At 41.3% G+C, this 22,151-nt stretch overlaps 1 protein-coding gene across 6 annotated transcripts in view; it reads left to right on the top strand.

The window, feature by feature from the left end:
* The first annotated feature begins 19,986 nt into the window (after window positions 1-19,986).
* The window catches only part of MAP2 (microtubule associated protein 2), an 86,030-nt gene continuing 83,865 nt past the window's right edge, over window positions 19,987-22,151 (top strand). For all 6 annotated transcript variants that reach the window (XM_044302625.1, XM_044302628.1, XM_044302626.1 and 3 more), the window contains exon 1: window positions 19,987-20,259. In XM_044302625.1, the coding sequence (XP_044158560.1) occupies window positions 20,001-20,259 (259 nt within the window). In that variant the 5' untranslated portion in view covers window positions 19,987-20,000. The remainder of the gene's footprint in view (window positions 20,260-22,151) is intronic.

Genomic DNA, 22,151 nt, shown 5'->3' with positions numbered 1-22,151 from the left:
TTTCTCATTGCAATTTGCTTTTCAGACAAGAAAAAGAGCATTTGTTAAAACCCTGTAAGAAGCAATTGGCGAGATTCATGTGAATATGAACGCACAATGGTGATCTGTTGTAGATCACAGTTACACTTCTGTTTACCAAGACTTTTCACAGTTGCTTTGTGCAGATCCAGTCTTTTTCCAAGGTAAATGCCAACATTTTGTATATTTTCCTTGGAAATCAATATACTGCATACAAGACTATCAGTCTATGTCTGATAAATGTGTGAGTAGGTGGTAACCTGATGTAAACAGTTTTGCCAGCAAATACTGGGGCAAATTTACTAATACTGTCTGAGATTTAGACAGGCTAAACTTAGGGCCCTATTAGACTGCCCGAAATTTGGGCAGGATGAGCGCCGATGGGTGATAAACGCATCCATCGGCACTCATGTACTGACCCAGAGGTACACTACAGAAAGGGTTAATTTCATGCCAAAGAGTTAATGGTGTACCAAGAGTTGTGATTTGTTGTTACAGCACTTTTCTTTATGCACTATATACACCCCCTGGCAATGTATGGGCAACAAATGGTTAACTAACTGGCAGACTGGGTTAGGTTGCCAGAGGGATGGTCTGAGCCTGCCCCCTAGTTGGAGAGTCTTAGCTGAGCAGAACTAGAGACAAGACCTACATGTGTAAGGACCTGCCAAGTAGAGGGAGAGACACCACTCCTGAGATTGAAGAGCTGCCAGAGAACTACTTAACTGAGAGAAAACCACTGAGATAAAAAGAACAGACATCCACAGAAGGTTGTGGCCGTGCACTGGAGTCAGTAAGGTACTGCTCGTTTATGACATTAAGATTTTACTGGTTCTGAAAAGGGTTAATTGCCTCCAGCACCTGCCACCCTTTGAGATCAACTGGCCATCTGGATATAGGATCTGCTGTCACAACCAGACAGCTGAGAAGCTCTGACAGAGGCCTTTCAGAACCTCCTCCTTGAGTTTCTGTGTTGTGGTATTCAGCTCCTCCTCTCGTTAGCCTCTCTCAAGCTGTCATGTGTTGGACTAATTGCTTCCCTTTAAATTCTTCCCCAGAAGGCTTTTCTGGGCGGCTTATACTACTTCCTGGAGTGTGTGTGCACGCTGACTCTGTCCTCCTGTTTGCTTCAAAGCTAAGTGTTGTACCTTTATCTGTTATTTTCTGTTTGCTGGATCCCAGGTGACCCTGACTCCCTCCGTATCTTGTGTAGGGAGCCGGTGGTCGTGTCCCCTCACTATTGTAGGGTGCTCAGGGCTTTATAGTCAAGGTTCGTGGATATGCAAACCTCCACCATTCGGATCTTTGCATAGGCTGAGCAGCCAGGGAAAGTGCCAGGTCTTCTGCAGGGGTCTCCCTTGGTTCCTTAGTTTTTGGATCCAGCGAGTCGTTTATACATGTTGCTTTGCCTTGTTTCCTGTACACCGTCCGTGACATCTGCACTCCGAAGAAGTTAATGATAATAGAATTGCACACTTGCGGTTATTTAGGAAAGTTATTTTCTAAGGTTATTTAGAGCGCGACTCGGGGAGGATTACTACCAACATTGCTGCTGCCTATACATAGCCATTGGGAAAAGTAAACTTTGTGATATACCTAAGGACTGTGCCAATTACTGCTATCTGTACTGCAACTCTCATCATCCACTCAGTAAAGAGAGACTTTATATATTCAAATTATACTGAGTCTAGTTATTGCCTCCATCATCCGCTAGACCCTACACCTGTACTCCTGCGCTGCACCCTGCCAGCCACCTAACATTAAGGGCGCTCCACCTAACACCAGGCAGGAGATTCAAAAAGTCCAGAGTGTGCCCCAGGGGAAGAAGGGGTGTGCCCTCAATTCACTGCACAACCCAGGGACAGCCAGGGTGAGGACTGTCATCATGAACGGTGAGTAGTACTACCACCATCATAGCCCCTACCACACTCATCTTCCTCACAGCACTCCCCTCTGGGTCGCTGTAGTCATTTACACTGGTCTAATACACAGGTCAATGCAAAGTGAATGTTGGAGGAATGATCGCTACCACAGTCATCCCTCCCATATTAAGTTATATTGATTACCGCAGTATATCCTTGATTACACAGCCAGATGTGCTGCCAATAATCAGGCATCTTGCACCCTGATGAATGATTCCAATTAGCCGACAAATAAGCGTTTATTCGTTCATCGGCTGATCGGCAGCAGGTTTACACAGGCCAATTATTGTTCATATCAATGCTTGTTTCTGATAATTGGCCAGAATATTGCTTGGTCTAATAGGGCCTTCAGACTAGACTAATCTAAGTTTATAAGGGTAAGAGGCGGCTCACTATAACTCCAAGGGGCGGAATATGGTGCTCAATCCAAACAAAGCGTACCCAACGCTTGTAATGGAGAAGAAGTATGTGGGAGTAAAGGGATGGCACTCAAAACATAGGTGATGTATGGAGGATAGGTAGATACAAAGATTATTTATTAAATAATGGCTGGATGTGCCTAAAAAACAATGGCTGGGTATGCCTGAATGAAAATGGTAACATAAAATGTGTCGTCAAATAGATGTAGACAATTACATAAGGCAGATCGCTAGTAAATACATATGCATATATATATGTCTGTAGGTATCAGCACTTGTATACAGTATAAAATTAAAAATAAAAAATTTAAAAGTAACCAACTGGTAAAAATGGTAATTTGATTGTCAATTCATATAAAAAAAACCTGTTGGAGAAAAAAATCTATGGGAATTGAATTCCAATGTTCAAGGAGAGGTATTTGACACCTGTTGAAGAAAAGCCTGTGGGGGAAAGTTCAATCCTATGATGCAATACCCATTAGAGGGGATGAATGTATAAATCCTGTAGATACTGGACAATGTCCTGAAATGTCAATTGCATTCAAATCCTGTTGGAGGAAAAAGACATCTGGTGGACTAATAAGGTAAGTGTCTCCTTGTAAGCAGAGTTTCTTTACAGGTCCGATGTCATGAGCTGTATGTGAAAAAAACTACTGCTGTGTAAGCAGGTACGTTACCCTCCTGTTGGTCGCTGATGCGATAGTAAGCGGCTCCTTCCTGCAGAGCGGCGGGCACGTGTCAGTTACCCGCCTGCTGAGTGTTCCGGCCGTGCGGTCTTCACTTCCGGTGACGTCACATCGGTTTGAAGTGGAGTTTCCCGCTCAAGTTGATGTCGGCTTGCCACGTGGGAGTGGGTGGCGGGAAAATGCTGCAGTTTGAACAGGAGGGGAAGAAAAATAGCTCCGGAGCTTTTGTTAAGTTATAGGATCCTTTTTCTTGGTGCTAGCTAGTTTGAATAGGCTGACTCAATATCCCATACGCGTTTCGGAGCGTGCTGCTCCTTCTTCAGTGGAAATGAGTCGCCTATTCCATTTTGAGAATTTATAGGGGTCTAATTGCATCCAATTAGTAGTTGTGGGTGTGGTCAAGGATTTTTTTCTTCTTTTTGGTATTGGGTAAAGTGTGTCCTGGATCCTTGAGGTAGAATAGGGATAGGTATCGTATCCTCATGGATATATATGCAATATTTGTCACATAATTGTAATGGATGGCGGTAGAGTAGGAGTGCGATGTAATTTGCACTGCTAGAATTAAAATCTCAGGTAAAATAAAAATAAAAATATAAAATATAAAATAAAAATGGATAAAAAATAAATAAATATGAAAATGGTAGTCAATATACGTATGGATTAATACGTATGGAAAAAGTACTAGGAGGCATACACATGGTTTAAACATGAGGTAGTGTTTAATTGGATGCATGTATATTGGCGGTGTGTGGACTGATATGGAGTGAAAAGGCGTGTTCAATAGTGTGTATACATATTGTTGCAACAAATGTAATTCAATGTTTGTCAGCCATGTGTCAGATGGTAGTATATCTGATTGTATCCCATTAAGGTGTGGAGGGATAATTGATCGTGGATAGGGGGGAGGAGTCCACCCAGGAGGAGGAGTCGGAGTGCTGGTAGACAGCCTGACTACGACTCCGGTTTCCAAGGTGGGCGCCCCGCCCGAGTCAAGAAGATGGGTGTGGAATAATGTGTATCTTTCATAGGAAGCCAAAAATCTCCATCTCAGCATTGAGACCTCTTGGGATCATTGTGTCAAATTCGAATATTTTCCTGGATTCTGACCTGGACATGGCCGCTATGTGGTTGCCGCCTCTCCATTGACGTGGGATTCTCTCTATGGCTGTGTAGATAAGTGAAGACGGATCGCAGTTATGGTATTCTTTATAATGTTTAGAGACTGAGTGTAATTCGTAACCTTTTTTAATATTTGATATGTGTTCGGATATCCTTGTTTTAAGTAATCTCTTGGTACGTCCTATGTATTGTTTGAGGCATGGGCATTGTAGAATGTATATTACATTATTAGAATGACTGGAAAGATGTTCACGGATCTCAAGTTTATATGGGCTATTGGTTGATTCGACTGTTGTTGTCTTTTTCGGAAAATTTGTAATTTTGCAATTGATGCATTTGCCGCACCTAAAGAAGCCATGTAATGATAGCCAGTTATGGTTTGATTCACTCTTGTTTCTTTTGGTTGTTGGTGCCAGGCGCAGACCGAGGTTGGGGGCTCTGGTATATGTAATCTGTGGTTTATCTGGTATTGATTGGCCTATGATTTTATCACTTAGGATGTGATGCCAGTGTTTATGTATACTTGTTTCAAGCTTTTTGTAATGTGCGTTATATGGTAAAATTATTCGGGGGGCCTCTTTATTTTTGGTCGTGGTTGTAGTAGTCACATTGGTATTCACAAAAAATTTTGTTCTGTCCATTAGTCGTACTTTTTCTAGTGATCTATCTATTGTTGATGTCGGGTAATCTTTTGCTGCAAACTGTTTTTTCAGATTTTCTGCTTCGATTTCGAACTGGTTATCCTGTGTACAATTTCTTTTTAGGCGTCTAAACTGGCTAGTTGGGATATTTAATAACCAGCTGGGCAGATGGCAACTAGAGTGCAGAATATAATTGTTTTTCATCACTGGTTTTTGATAGGTGCAGCATTCTAGTTTATTGTCTGTTATTTTGATTAGTAAGTCAAGGAATTCTACTTGTGTTTGGCTTATGTTGGTTGTGAGTGTTATATTTCTGTCGTTTGTATTGATGTTCTCTAGGAATATATCTAATTTTTCCCTCGTATCGCTCCAAATGAAGATGATGTCGTCTATATATCTGCGCCATAGTACCAGGCTCGTCCCCAGTAGTGGGGTGATGAAATCGTGTTCCCACTGGGCCATAAAGATGTTGGCGTAACTGGGGGCGAACCTGGTACCCATGGCGGTCCCGCACTGTTGTAGATAGAAAGTTGAGTCAAACATGAAGTAGTTGTGAGTTAAGATAAATGTGACTCCATCTATTAAGAAATCGATTTGATCAGTGTGTAAGGTTTGGTAATGATTAAGTTGTTCTCTCAGGGCAGTAGTACCATGTTTGTGGTTGATGATAGTGTAAAGTGAATTGACATCCATAGTACATAGTAGCCAGTGTTTATCATATTTTATATGTTCAATAGTCTTTACAATGTCTGTGGTATCTTTTATGTATGATGGTATTAGTTTGACTGTAGGCTGTAGTAATCGGTCTATATATTGGGAAAGATTAGAGGTGAGGGATCCGATTCCTGAAATAATTGGTCTGCCTGGTGGGTGGATTGGATCTTTGTGGATTTTTGGTAAGCAGTAAAATACAGGGATTCTATTTTGTGAACTGGTGATGAAGGTGTATTCTTGTTCGTTCAAGATGCCTTTGTCTCTACCAATTTGTGACAGGGTCATTAGTTCTCTGAGAAAGTTCTCAGTGGGGTCTTTTTTGAGGGTGATGTATGTTTGTGAGTCTGATAGTTGTCGTCTGCATTCTGACATATATTCTTCGGTATTTTGCAGGACAATTGCTCCACCTTTATCGGCTGGTCTAATAGTTAGATTTAAAGTTGATTGTATCTGTTTGATTGCATGCATCTCTCTTCTGCTTATGTTGTAGTGTGTTTTATTCAAGTTCATTCTTCTAATATCAGATTCAATGCATTTACGGAATGTAGCTATATTGTCTCCCATTTCTTGTTTTGGGTATTTTGTTGATTTCATTTTCAGATCTGTATGGTTATAGATGGAGGGTCTGTGGTTATCTATGGGTATTGGGTTCTTGATAAAATATTTTTTCAAGCAGAGTTTCCTCACAAATTTTTCTATTCCTATATAGGCGCTAAATTTGTCCATTTTAATTGTAGGTGAGAATTTCAGTCCCTTATTGAGTAATTTCTTTTGTGTCTCATTTAGGCTTGTATTACTTAGGTTGACGATAATATCTGTAGAGTTGTCTAGGTCCGATAACGTCTGTTCTGTCTTCTTCTTGTGTCTACTCCTTCTTGTCCTATGGGGTCTCGTGACCTGGGTGGGTTTTCTCTTAGTGGATCTGTGGTTGTCTGATAGTTCGTGTGATGGTGTTGGTGGTAGGGGGTGTTCATTGGTGTCTCTTCTCGGTGTTCCCTGGAATATTGGGGAGTGTTCCTCGGTGTCCTTTCTCGGTGCGATCTGGGTGGGTTGTCCCTGTGTCTCAGGTTGTATTTGTGTATCGGGGTTCGTGCTCTCTTGTGTCTTTGTGGAGAACGAGGGTGGTGTCGTGTCCTTGTTCTGTGGTGGGGCGGGGTTTGATCTAAAAAATGAGGTGAAGTAAGTGATTCAAAATAATTATTAGTTGGGATATTGTAGCGATCTTGGATATTCTTCCTAATTGGTTTTTCTCCCTGTCTCTCAAAAAGCTCTTCTATTTCAATAGTGGGGACATGTGGGATGTTTTCGCTATGATTAGTCTGGTTATTTGGTCTGTTATAAGCATGATTATGTTGTGTGTTATTTTTTAGTTTTTTGTTTTTTCTAGTTATAATTGTTCTTTCTAGGTTGTCTAGACTTGTGCAGATTCTCTCTTGCCATGTGTTATATGAGTCGTCTCTTGGTATTTTATCTATTATTCCTTTCAGTTTAGAGATTTGCTCTCTAGTGTCCTCTAAGATCTGTGAGCGTCTTTTAATAATCAACTGTATTAGTATACATGATTGTGCTTGTAAAAAGTTGTCCCATTCTTGTTTGAATTCATCACTATATAGATCATCTGCTGGATCTTTCATTAGCATTAGTCCTTTTGGTATTAGGCCTTTTGCTAAATATTGATTTAGTGATTTAATCTCCCATTCTTGTCTGAGTTGTTTGTGTAGGAGTTTCTCTAGGTCTCTGAATATCTCGGAGTTGGATCTGTGTGTCAAGTTTATGGAGATAAGATCATCCGTCAGATCAAATGTATATGTCTCGATTGTTTTAGATTTTTTCTCCATACAATCCCAAATGTCCATCCTTAAGAGAATAGGAGCTCTGCCAATGGGTAAAATCAAAATGTAAAATATAAGGGTAAGAGGCGGCTCACTATAACTCCAAGGGGCGGAATATGGTGCTCAATCCAAACAAAGCGTACCCAACGCTTGTAATGGAGAAGAAGTATGTGGGAGTAAAGGGATGGCACTCAAAACATAGGTGATGTATGGAGGATAGGTAGATACAAAGATTATTTATTAAATAATGGCTGGATGTGCCTAAAAAACAATGGCTGGGTATGCCTGAATGAAAATGGTAACATAAAATGTGTCGTCAAATAGATGTAGACAATTACATAAGGCAGATCGCTAGTAAATACATATGCATATATATATGTCTGTAGGTATCAGCACTTGTATACAGTATAAAATTAAAAATAAAAAATTTAAAAGTAACCAACTGGTAAAAATGGTAATTTGATTGTCAATTCATATAAAAAAACCTGTTGGAGAAAAAAATCTATGGGAATTGAATTCCAATGTTCAAGGAGAGGTATTTGACACCTGTTGAAGAAAAGCCTGTGGGGGAAAGTTCAATCCTATGATGCAATACCCATTAGAGGGGATGAATGTATAAATCCTGTAGATACTGGACAATGTCCTGAAATGTCAATTGCATTCAAATCCTGTTGGAGGAAAAAGACATCTGGTGGACTAATAAGGTAAGTGTCTCCTTGTAAGCAGAGTTTCTTTACAGGTCCGATGTCATGAGCTGTATGTGAAAAAAACTACTGCTGTGTAAGCAGGTACGTTACCCTCCTGTTGGTCGCTGATGCGATAGTAAGCGGCTCCTTCCTGCAGAGCGGCGGGCACGTGTCAGTTACCCGCCTGCTGAGTGTTCCGGCCGTGCGGTCTTCACTTCCGGTGACGTCACATCGGTTTGAAGTGGAGTTTCCCGCTCAAGTTGATGTCGGCTTGCCACGTGGGAGTGGGTGGCGGGAAAATGCTGCAGTTTGAACAGGAGGGGAAGAAAAATAGCTCCGGAGCTTTTGTTAAGTTATAGGATCCTTTTTCTTGGTGCTAGCTAGTTTGAATAGGCTGACTCAATATCCCATACGCGTTTCGGAGCGTGCTGCTCCTTCTTCAGTGGAAATGAGTCGCCTATTCCATTTTGAGAATTTATAGGGGTCTAATTGCATCCAATTAGTAGTTGTGGGTGTGGTCAAGGATTTTTTTCTTCTTTTTTGGTATTGGGTAAAGTGTGTCCTGGATCCTTGAGGTAGAATAGGGATAGGTATCGTATCCTCATGGATATATATGCAATATTTGTCACATAATTGTAATGGATGGCGGTAGAGTAGGAGTGCGATGTAATTTGCACTGCTAGAATTAAAATCTCAGGTAAAATAAAAATAAAAATATAAAATATAAAATAAAAATGGATAAAAAATAAATAAATATGAAAATGGTAGTCAATATACGTATGGATTAATACGTATGGAAAAAGTACTAGGAGGCATACACATGGTTTAAACATGAGGTAGTGTTTAATTGGATGCATGTATATTGGCGGTGTGTGGACTGATATGGAGTGAAAAGGCGTGTTCAATAGTGTGTATACATATTGTTGCAACAAATGTAATTCAATGTTTGTCAGCCATGTGTCAGATGGTAGTATATCTGATTGTATCCCATTAAGGTGTGGAGGGATAATTGATCGTGGATAGGGGGGAGGAGTCCACCCAGGAGGAGGAGTCGGAGTGCTGGTAGACAGCCTGACTACGACTCCGGTTTCCAAGGTGGGCGCCCCGCCCGAGTCAAGAAGATGGGTGTGGAATAATGTGTATCTTTCATAGGAAGCCAAAAATCTCCATCTCAGCATTGAGACCTCTTGGGATCATTGTGTCAAATTCGAATATTTTCCTGGATTCTGACCTGGACATGGCCGCTATGTGGTTGCCGCCTCTCCATTGACGTGGGATTCTCTCTATGGCTGTGTAGATAAGTGAAGACGGATCGCAGTTATGGTATTCTTTATAATGTTTAGAGACTGAGTGTAATTCGTAACCTTTTTTAATATTTGATATGTGTTCGGATATCCTTGTTTTAAGTAATCTCTTGGTACGTCCTATGTATTGTTTGAGGCATGGGCATTGTAGAATGTATATTACATTATTAGAATGACTGGAAAGATGTTCACGGATCTCAAGTTTATATGGGCTATTGGTTGATTCGACTGTTGTTGTCTTTTTCGGAAAATTTGTAATTTTGCAATTGATGCATTTGCCGCACCTAAAGAAGCCATGTAATGATAGCCAGTTATGGTTTGATTCACTCTTGTTTCTTTTGGTTGTTGGTGCCAGGCGCAGACCGAGGTTGGGGGCTCTGGTATATGTAATCTGTGGTTTATCTGGTATTGATTGGCCTATGATTTTATCACTTAGGATGTGATGCCAGTGTTTATGTATACTTGTTTCAAGCTTTTTGTAATGTGCGTTATATGGTAAAATTATTCGGGGGGCCTCTTTATTTTTGGTCGTGGTTGTAGTAGTCACATTGGTATTCACAAAAAATTTTGTTCTGTCCATTAGTCGTACTTTTTCTAGTGATCTATCTATTGTTGATGTCGGGTAATCTTTTGCTGCAAACTGTTTTTTCAGATTTTCTGCTTCGATTTCGAACTGGTTATCCTGTGTACAATTTCTTTTTAGGCGTCTAAACTGGCTAGTTGGGATATTTAATAACCAGCTGGGCAGATGGCAACTAGAGTGCAGAATATAATTGTTTTTCATCACTGGTTTTTGATAGGTGCAGCATTCTAGTTTATTGTCTGTTATTTTGATTAGTAAGTCAAGGAATTCTACTTGTGTTTGGCTTATGTTGGTTGTGAGTGTTATATTTCTGTCGTTTGTATTGATGTTCTCTAGGAATATATCTAATTTTTCCCTCGTATCGCTCCAAATGAAGATGATGTCGTCTATATATCTGCGCCATAGTACCAGGCTCGTCCCCAGTAGTGGGGTGATGAAATCGTGTTCCCACTGGGCCATAAAGATGTTGGCGTAACTGGGGGCGAACCTGGTACCCATGGCGGTCCCGCACTGTTGTAGATAGAAAGTTGAGTCAAACATGAAGTAGTTGTGAGTTAAGATAAATGTGACTCCATCTATTAAGAAATCGATTTGATCAGTGTGTAAGGTTTGGTAATGATTAAGTTGTTCTCTCAGGGCAGTAGTACCATGTTTGTGGTTGATGATAGTGTAAAGTGAATTGACATCCATAGTACATAGTAGCCAGTGTTTATCATATTTTATATGTTCAATAGTCTTTACAATGTCTGTGGTATCTTTTATGTATGATGGTATTAGTTTGACTGTAGGCTGTAGTAATCGGTCTATATATTGGGAAAGATTAGAGGTGAGGGATCCGATTCCTGAAATAATTGGTCTGCCTGGTGGGTGGATTGGATCTTTGTGGATTTTTGGTAAGCAGTAAAATACAGGGATTCTATTTTGTGAACTGGTGATGAAGGTGTATTCTTGTTCGTTCAAGATGCCTTTGTCTCTACCAATTTGTGACAGGGTCATTAGTTCTCTGAGAAAGTTCTCAGTGGGGTCTTTTTTGAGGGTGATGTATGTTTGTGAGTCTGATAGTTGTCGTCTGCATTCTGACATATATTCTTCGGTATTTTGCAGGACAATTGCTCCACCTTTATCGGCTGGTCTAATAGTTAGATTTAAAGTTGATTGTATCTGTTTGATTGCATGCATCTCTCTTCTGCTTATGTTGTAGTGTGTTTTATTCAAGTTCATTCTTCTAATATCAGATTCAATGCATTTACGGAATGTAGCTATATTGTCTCCCATTTCTTGTTTTGGGTATTTTGTTGATTTCATTTTCAGATCTGTATGGTTATAGATGGAGGGTCTGTGGTTATCTATGGGTATTGGGTTCTTGATAAAATATTTTTTCAAGCAGAGTTTCCTCACAAATTTTTCTATTCCTATATAGGCGCTAAATTTGTCCATTTTAATTGTAGGTGAGAATTTCAGTCCCTTATTGAGTAATTTCTTTTGTGTCTCATTTAGGCTTGTATTACTTAGGTTGACGATAATATCTGTAGAGTTGTCTAGGTCCGATAACGTCTGTTCTGTCTTCTTCTTGTGTCTACTCCTTCTTGTCCTATGGGGTCTCGTGACCTGGGTGGGTTTTCTCTTAGTGGATCTGTGGTTGTCTGATAGTTCGTGTGATGGTGTTGGTGGTAGGGGGTGTTCATTGGTGTCTCTTCTCGGTGTTCCCTGGAATATTGGGGAGTGTTCCTCGGTGTCCTTTCTCGGTGCGATCTGGGTGGGTTGTCCCTGTGTCTCAGGTTGTATTTGTGTATCGGGGTTCGTGCTCTCTTGTGTCTTTGTGGAGAACGAGGGTGGTGTCGTGTCCTTGTTCTGTGGTGGGGCGGGGTTTGATCTAAAAAATGAGGTGAAGTAAGTGATTCAAAATAATTATTAGTTGGGATATTGTAGCGGTCTTGGATATTCTTCCTAATTGGTTTTTCTCCACGATCAATTATCCCTCCACACCTTAATGGGATACAATCAGATATACTACCATCTGACACATGGCTGACAAACATTGAATTACATTTGTTGCAACAATATGTATACACACTATTGAACACGCCTTTTCACTCCATATCAGTCCACACACCGCCAATATACATGCATCCAATTAAACACTACCTCATGTTTAAACCATGTGTATGCCTCCTAGTACTTTTTCCATACGTATTAATCCATACGTATATTGACTACCATTTTCATATTTATTTATTTTTTATCCATTTTTATTTTATATTTTATATTTTTATTTTTATTTTTATTTTACCTGAGATTTTAATTCTAGCAGTGCAAATTACATCGCACTCCTACTCTACCGCCATCCATTACAATTATGTGACAAATATTGCATATATATCCATGAGGATACGATACCTATCCCTATTCTACCTCAAGGATCCAGGACACACTTTACCCAATACCAAAAAAGAAGAAAAAAATCCTTGACCACACCCACAACTACTAATTGGATGCAATTAGACCCCTATAAATTCTCAAAATGGAATAGGCGACTCATTTCCACTGAAGAAGGAGCAGCACGCTCCGAAACGCGTATGGGATATTGAGTCAGCCTATTCAAACTAGCTAGCACCAAGAAAAAGGATCCTATAACTTAACAAAAGCTCCGGAGCTATTTTTCTTCCCCTCCTGTTCAAACTGCAGCATTTTCCCGCCACCCACTCCCACGTGGCAAGCCGACATCAACTTGAGCGGGAAACTCCACTTCAAACCGATGTGACGTCACCGGAAGTGAAGACCGCACGGCCGGAACACTCAGCAGGCGGGTAACTGACACGTGCCCGCCGCTCTGCAGGAAGGAGCCGCTTACTATCGCATCAGCGACCAACAGGAGGGTAACGTACCTGCTTACACAGCAGTAGTTTTTTTCACATACAGCTCATGACATCGGACCTGTAAAGAAACTCTGCTTACAAGGAGACACTTACCTTATTAGTCCACCAGATGTCTTTTTCCTCCAACAGGATTTGAATGCAATTGACATTTCAGGACATTGTCCAGTATCTACAGGATTTATACATTCATCCCCTCTAATGGGTATTGCATCATAGGATTGAACTTTCCCCCACAGGCTTTTCTTCAACAGGTGTCAAATACCTCTCCTTGAACATTGGAATTCAATTCCCATAGATTTTTTTCTCCAACAGGTTTTTTTATATGAATTGACAATCAAATTACCATTTTTACCAGTTGGTTACTTTTAAATTTTTTATTTTTAATTTTATACTGTATACAAGTGCTGATACCTACAGACATATATATATGCATATGTATTTACTAGCGATCTGCCTTATGTAATTGTCTACATCTATTTGACGACACATTTTATGTTACCATTTTCATTCAGGCATACCCAGCCATTGTTTTTTAGGCACATCCAGCCATTATTTAATAAATAATCTTTGTATCTACCTATCCTCCATACATCACCTATGTTTTGAGTGCCATCCCTTTACTCCCACATAATCTAAGTTTATACCACCTATGAGTTGGCTTACTGTTTACCAAAATTTTGTGACAATTTTGTTGCATATCTACTAATGTGTCTGCACCTAAAATCTATCTACAACGTGGCAAAAATTGGCACAATTTTGGCAAAATTTAGAGTTTCTACACTTTTTTTTCCAGCGTATCAGTAAAGGGCATTACACGTGTTCAATGTTAGGTAGGTACAGGTCCTAACAATACCCCTTTAGGCCAAAACTCATTTAAGACCAGCCACGCCCCTTTTTCGCTAAGCCATGTCATACGAGGCACTTAATAAATGTAGCACACAACATGCATGTCAGAATCCTGGCTCAATTTGAACCACAATTCCTGTGCATTTGCATCAGACCACCGGGGAATGCATGAAGGATCGGAGTGGTAGTTATGGCTCTGAGGGTTGTGGTAGTACTCACAGATCACAGTAGCGATCTCCACTCTGGTGCTCCCAAGTGCCGTGCACCCTTTTTTCCCTTGGAACACACCCTGGAGTTGGGCCTCCTGCTTGGTGGTAGTTGGGGTACCCCTGATGGTAGATGATTTGGCAGGGTACAAGGCTGGAGGGTAGATGATAAGGACTGGCTGATGTGTGGTGTAGTCAATAACCAAGCTACAGGTGGTAATAAATAAAGTTTCTCTTTTCTGTAGTAGTAGTACACACGGCAGCAAAAAGGCACAGTTCCAAGGTATTGTACAGTGCAATTCTCTCCCAATAGCAGTGTATGGACAACATCTATGCTGATAGTTTTAGTGCTCCTGCTCTCTGTCTCTCTGAATAGGCATACATTGCGTTTCTTTCTTAACTCCTGCAGTTCTCAGACAGAGTGGTGCAGAATGACTTACTAGGATGGAAGAATTATCCTCCCGGTAGCCTTACCAACCCATTCTTTTTCCCAATAACCACACGGAAACCTTCTTGCTTTGGTAAAATGACCATTACGGCCAACTTTATTATACACACAAATTAATAATAATAACAGGCACTTTAACACATCCTTCAACCTTATGAACCACTGTACCGTAACAAGGATCCTGGAGGGCAACCCAAAACAAGCGGTATCTTCCTTAAACATCTCTCCTTATACTTCAAGGTTACCCTTGGCCGCACTCACCGACCCAAGGGCACCAACATCCTTGAAGTATCAATGCATCTTCTCCTGTAGGCCTTTTAGCCCAAACAGGAGCCCCATCCTCGGCAATCACCAACCACATGAGATACAGGCTCCAACATGTCCTGCATCTCTTAAACCATTGTATTGCTCCCCCAGGATCCCATATCAATAAGCCTCCACACCACCTTCCTCAATCAGACCCCACCCTACACAAAAAAGAGGGCGGGAGGGCGGGAAAACACTCCGGCTTGCTCTGGCAACTGCTTCACCAAACTCCTCCCACCAACCTATATACTGCCCGCGAAAACGCTACTCCTCCCCGCTCACCTGAACCAACCCCCAACACACTTCATATCTGTAACCCCTTCCTAGCCTGCGGTCTTCCCCCCAAGTCAAGACGCACTCCACTATGTCTGCGCCTCGCTCCGTCGCTATTAATTCAGATACAGGTCGCCAATGCACCTCAAAGTGTGGTAGAATGCTTTTACAATAGTCCCTCTCACAGCAGCAAAGTCTTTCTGACATAGATTTAGAATCTAGAGGAAAAAAAAGCAGTCTGGTTTGAGACCTGCACTTACACAAGCACACAAACAACGCGAGTTTGTGAGCGTTCACGTGTTTGATTTCAAGTTTGTGATTTTAGATTATGTGACTTGAGCATCAGGGACTTTATGAGGGGACTATAGTAAGTTAGATTCTTATCACTGCACCATATTGTATTTTTCCTCTTTTCTTGCGTAATCCCCATTTAGTATGTGTTCCATTATTGACAGCGCAGTAGTCCAGTGCACATCTTGTCTAATGTATGCAGTCCTGGAACAGCCATTTGAGGGTGCATATCTTTGTTCAAAATGTGAGCAAATTGCCCGTTTGGAATCGCACATCGAGTATCTAACCGGGCGAGTTTCATCACTGTGAAGCATTGACAATTTGGAAAAGAGTTTGCTGCTCACTGAGCAAGCACTCTATGGGGTAGATGTGGGGGAGGGTGGTAGTGAGGAGGCTCAGGAAAGTGAGGCAGCTAGCTGGATAACAGTTAGAAAGCGGGTGGAGGGAAGAGTGCCAGGGAGGCTAGCCCTGATCTGACACACCCCAACAAGTTTGCAAAGTTGGCAGATGAGGGGGATGTCAGTTCAGGGACAGCACTGCCACTTCCTCTGCCAGTCAGGGGAATGTCAGCTCCAGTAGGCAGGGGACCAGGAGAGCAGAGCAGGCCAGACATGTGCTGGTAGTGGGACACTCAATTATTAGGTGTACATATAGGGCGATCTGTCACAGACACCGGGATCGTCGAACGGTGTGTTGTCCTCCTGGCGCTCGAGTTCGACACATCGCGGATCGGGTTGACAGATTACTGGGGGGGGGGGGGGGGAGATCCAGCAGTCATGGTCCATATGGAACCAATGACAAAATGATTTTAGGGATTTAGGTCAAAGCTTAAGGCAAGGACCTCAAAGAAAGAAAGCCACACAAGAAAGGCAGCGGGAGATTAGGGAGGTTAACAAGTGGCTCAAGAACTGGTGTACGAAGGGGGACTTGGATTCCTGGAGAACTGGGCCGACTTCTCTGTCGGCTACAGGCTCTATCGTAGAGATGGGCTGCACCTCAATGGGAAAGGGGCAGCTGTGTTGGGGGAGAAGATGGATAGAAGGTTAGAGGAGTGTTTAAACTAGGGACTGGGGGGGAGGGTAATTACGTTATAGGATGGGAAGATAGTGCAGATAGAGACTGGGGGCAAGGTAGTGGGACTGGGGGAGGAATGGAAGGAGGGACTAGAACATAAACCTCTTAATTGTATGTATACTAATGCCAGAAGCCTGACTAATAAAACTGGTGAACTGGAATTAGTGATGTGTGAGGAGGACTATGACATAGTGGGAATAACTGAGACATGGCTGGATGATAGCTATGACTGGGCAGTTAATGTACAGGGTTACAGTCTGTTTAGAAAGGATCGTCAAAACCGGAGAGGGGGAGGGGTCTGCCTTTATGTAAAGTCCGGTCTAAAGCAAACAGTCCGAGAAGATATAAGTGAGGGACATGAACATGTGGAGTCACTGTGGGTAGAAATACATGGAGACAATAACAATAATAAATTACTAATAGGAGTTTATTATAAACCACCTAATATACCAGAGTCCACAGAATATCTACTACTAAACGAGATAGACGAGGCGGCAGATCCTAATGAGGTAGTATTATGGGGGAATTTAACTACCCAGATATAGACTAGGAAACGGAAACTTGTACATCTCATAAAGGAAAAAGGTTCTTGGCAATAACCAAAGACAATTATTTTTCCCAACTGGTTCAGGACCCGACTAGAGGGACGGCCATACTGGACTTAGTATTAACCAATAGGCCTGACAGAACAACAGATGTGCAGGTTGGGCGACACCTGGGAAATAGTGACCATGAAAGTAATAACCTTCCAATTATCATTCAAAAAAGTGTTTTTTCAGGGAGGAACAAAAATACCAAACTTCAAAAAAGCTAAATTTAGCCAACTAAGAGAGGCCATAGGCCTAACTAACTGGGACAAAGTCCTCAAAAGTAAAAATACAGCCACAAAATGGGATATTTTTAAAAGCATTCTAAAATCTAATTGTTAGAGGTAGGTACATATGGCAGGATGGCAGGAGCTAGCATAGACATACCTTCAATCTTGCTCTTCTCAGACTAGATTCACTAACCAGGAAGCAGACCAGGTCCATCTCCTGGCAACCTAAACAGTCTGCCTATGCAGTGCATACACATAATGAATCACAACATTTAACTCAATAACATTGTATTAAATCTTATAGCAGTAATTAACCCTTTGCAGTTGTCCTTCTGGAGTACTGCACATTTTCATGATTAAATCACCCATTTTGCTAACTTTTTATTTCCACCTCTCCACCTGTAGTTTCTCAACCCAAGTGAGAATAATATATTTTATGGAACCATTTGATAATTAGTCTACCATATTCTGTGCTATACGTACCTTTACTTACAGTCTGGGTTCATGCACAAAGCCCTATTATGTATCATGACGTAATATGGCCTCTGTGCACACCATATACAGACGTGGACAAAATTGTTGGTACCCTTTGGTCAATGAAAGAAAAAGTCACAATGGTCACAGAAATAACTTTAATCTGACAAAAGTAATAATAAATTAAAATTCTATAAATGTTAACCAATGAAAGTCAGACATTGTTTTTCAACCATGCTTCAACAGAATTATGTAAAAAAATAAACTCATGAAACAGGCATGGACAAAAATGATGGTACCCCTAGAAAACACAGAACATAATGTGACCAAAGGGACATGTTAATTCAAGGTGTGTCCACTAATTAGCATCACAGGTGTCTACAACCTTGTAATCAGCCATTGGGCCTATATATATGGCTCCAGGTAATCACTGTGTTGTTTGGTGATATGGTGTGTACCACACTCGACATGGACCAGAGGAAGCAAAGGAAAGAGCTGTCTCAAGAGATCAGAAAGAAAATTATAGACAAGCATGTTAAAGGTAAAGGCTATAAGACCATCTCCAAGCAACTAGATGTTCCTGTGAGTACAGTTGCACATATTATTCATAAGTTTAAGATCCATGGGACTGTAGCCAACCTCCCTGGACGTGGCCGCAGGAGGAAAATTGATGACAAATCTAAGAGACGGATAATCCGAATGGTAACAAAAGAGCCTAGAAAGACTTCTAAAGAGATTCAAGGTGAACTTCATGCTCAAGGAACATCAGTGTCAGATCGCACCATCCGTCGTTGTTTGAGCCAAAGTGGACTACATGGGAGACGACCAAGGAGGACACCATTGTTGAAAACGAATCATAAAAAAGCAAGACTGGAATATGCCAAACTACATGTTGACAAGCCACAAAGCTTCTGGGAGAATGTCCTGTGGACAGATGAGACAAAAATCGAAGTTTTTGCCAAGGCACATCAGCTGTATGTTCACAGACGAAAAAATGAAGCATATCAAGAAAAGAACACTGTCCCTACTGTGAAACATGGAGGAGGCTCTGTTATGTTCTGGGGCTGCTTTGCTGCGTCTGGCACAGGGTGTCTTGAATCTGTGCAGGGTACAATGAAATCTCAAGACTATCAAGGAATTCTAGAGAGAAATGTACTAGCCAGTGTCAGAAAGCTTGGTCTCAGTCGCAGGTCATGGGTCTTGCAACAGGACAATGACCCAAAACACACCGCTAAAAACACCCAAGAATGGCTAAGAGGAAAAAATTGGACTATTCTAAAGTGGCCTTCTATGAGCCCTGACCTCAATCCTATTGAGCATCTTTGGAAGGAGCTGAAACATGCAGTCTGGAAAAGGCACCCTTCAAACCGGACACAACTGGAGCAGTTTGCTCATGAGGAGTGGGCCAAAATACCTGCTGAGAGGTGCAGATGTCTCATTGACAGTTACAGGAAGCGTTTGATTGCAGTGATTGCCTCAAAAGGTTGCGCAACAAAATATTAAGTTAGGGGTACCATCATTTTTGTCCATGCCTGTTTCATGAGTTTATTTTTTTACATAATTCTGTTGAAGCATGGTTGAAAAACAATGTCTGACTTTCATTGGTTAACATTTATAGAATTTTAATTTATTATTACTTTTGTCAGATTAAAGTTATTTCTGTGACCATTGTGACTTTTTCTTTCATTGACCAAAGGGTACCAACAATTTTGTCCACGTCTGTAGGCTCACCGCTGTATGGTATATACCTTTCTCAGATGGACGTACATATACTGTAGATGTTAGTGGCCAGTTTTACATTAAGGTAATCAGCCTCTCAGTATGTGTGTGGGATGTGAGAGGAAGCACACACATACATTGGAGCGCATAAAAACTCCATGGAGATGTTGTGTCTTGTCAGATTTGATCTCAGGACCCCAGTTCTACAAGAAAAGAGTGCCAACAGTGAGCAAACGAGAAATCTCTAACCTCAGGATGGTGATACAGTTGAATACTATGGCAAGGGTGACAGTATTTTTTGCTGCACTGTGGTATTTGGTTCTGCAGGGGCGGTATTTTGTTCTGCACTACGGTATTGCTGCCCCTGCCTACTTCTGTTGTCCCTGCCCACTTATGTTGTCCCTATCTACTTGTGCTGCCCCACTCAATTTGGACCCATCTACAACATGGGGCCACTTTTAGATTTTTTCGAGAGCCATTTTACGTTCCCAGTCCCTCCCTGCTTGGTGCCCAGTTTTCCAGGAAACATATATAATGAAGAAAACAACTTGAGGAAAACGCTCTTTAATGAAATATTGTAGCCATTCGCACAGCTTGCCTGGCCGTATCATGTTCTAAGGAATATTATATGATCATATAAATACTTATATCATTAGATTTATGCAAAGGGTATTCAAATGTAAATATATCTTTTTTAAGATAAATCATTTCATTTTGGTTGCAGGTTTCTGGCTGGAGGAAGTATGACGGATAACAGGCAGGATGAGCCCAAATCATCCCACTGGGCACCGGGACAGCTCAGTGAGGCCGCTCCTCTCCCTCACACAACAGATATGAAAGAACAAGGGGGGGCAGGAGATGGAATGGTCCACAGCTCCAATGGCATTCCCTTCAGAGAGACGGGCAGAGCGTATGGGGAGAGGGATCTTCAAGAATCACATGCTACAAGCAAAGAGAATGGCATCAATGGAGAGATGCCATCTAGAGACTCGGAGACGGCAGGTAAGGCTGTGTATTCAGACGGCACAATTCTCTTTTAATGTTAGATTCCCTTTAAACATACATCAGCAGCGACCTCCCTATCCATCTGTTTGTATAGACACATAGTTGTGATTCAATGGATAAATGTGGGCAGAGCACTCAAAGAAATCCGGGACCATGTGATTACACAGGAAATAGAATTTTATTTAATTGTGCTATTGGGTCAGCACACAATAAAATCAATAAATGAATAACAGCCTAAGGTGTAGATAAAATACTTGGCTCTATAGATAATAGATAGCAGCACCATACGAATATAAACAATACATAATGTAGCAGCCAAACAACAGAATTGAGTGTTGATAACTGGAGACAGCGCAAATGATCATAAAATGCCAGATACAATATTCGATAAAATATTCGACCCAATGTCCATAGAAGGGGTATGGATCCCCCTAAAAAAATCGATGGTACTAAAAATCGATCCTATCGAAAGTCCTGCAGACAAACATTCAATTGGCTCCAATAGATTTTCGAGACCAAGAACAATGTTCATATGGCGATTTTACCCACACCTGGAAACAGCGGCGTCCCTCTAAAACAGGGGTAGGGTAGCGGCGTCCCTCTAAAACAGGGTAGGTAGCGGCGTCCCGCTACTTAACAACTTGCAAGTAATTTTTACCTTTAAGTCGACTTGACTTTTTGCCAGACCTCGAGATGTTCTCACTCCCCAATCGTGCCTCCGTTGTTTGTAGCACTGTATTATCGGGAGATTCTTGCTGGTGAAGACCACGCTGATGGACTTTTCGTCGACACCTAGGCCAATGCTTGCCGGCCTTCTGTTTGTTAGTCCACAAAAGTACTGTGTTGGAAACTTTCGTCAATTTAAAGCAACACACCTGATATAGTTGTGATTCACCTGATTAAAACGCAGGTTTTCTTTTGTTGATCTGAGGATCCGTTCCCAAGTTATGATACTTTTTCTTAATATGCAAATTAGGCCATTGGTGAAATGAGGGAGTCACTGTTGCTCTTGGTGCACCCAAACTCCACTCCTTTTTGTGTCCAGCCCCTCGTTTTGATTGACAGGGACAGGCAGTGGCAAATCATAGAGGAAGTGTCTGGCCAGAGAAGTAGTGAAGCTTGGGTGCAACAAGAGCAATGGTGACTCCCCCATTGCACAAAAAGGCCTAATTTACATGTCAAGAAAAAGTATAAAATAAATAAAATTTCATAAAAGAGGAAATGGACTTTGCATGGTCTATGCAAATGGTTTGATAGGGCGGTTGCTGTCTCCGTATATAGTGCATTATTCAGTGATATCTGCTGCATAGGAAAAATCATGTTGCATAAGTTTCTTACTCCAATCCTATTAAAATATAAGATGGCATTAGATGCACCAAATTTATTAAGAGACACGTGCCTATTATTTTGGAGATCTGTGTACCAGGAGATATAATCTACACCAGTGTGTTAAATTTGTTGTGCCATGTAGATCCCAACCACGTTTTACCCACATTTTGATTTTTTTTGTGCAAATAATGGGAGTAGCGCCAAAATCACAGACTACTCTGCATACCCTAAATGTAAAATTAGAACACTATGTGAACATAGCCCTAAACATGTATTTGTGAGAATTTGGGGAATACAGTATATATTAAATCTGCCCTAAGGAAAACATGGGTAAGGTGCAAAAAGCAACCAGATGCATTTAGCTGTCATTTCCCTGGCCCTTTGGAAAATATTGGCTGCTATGGGTAAAACTTCCACTTTTACCTTGCACTGGTTTTGTTATTTCTCCCCCAATGTGATTATAGAACAATTCTAGTCTGTTAGATTTAAGTAATCTCCCTAAGGCCTCATGCACACGACCGAACCGTTATTTGCGGTCCGCAAACCGCGGATCCGCAAAA

This window comes from Bufo gargarizans, chromosome 8 (genome assembly GCF_014858855.1).
Source record: "Bufo gargarizans isolate SCDJY-AF-19 chromosome 8, ASM1485885v1, whole genome shotgun sequence".
Taxonomy (NCBI): domain Eukaryota; kingdom Metazoa; phylum Chordata; class Amphibia; order Anura; family Bufonidae; genus Bufo; species Bufo gargarizans.
Note: the sequence above shows the minus strand (reverse complement) of the source record. Positions and strands in the feature narration are given on the sequence as shown.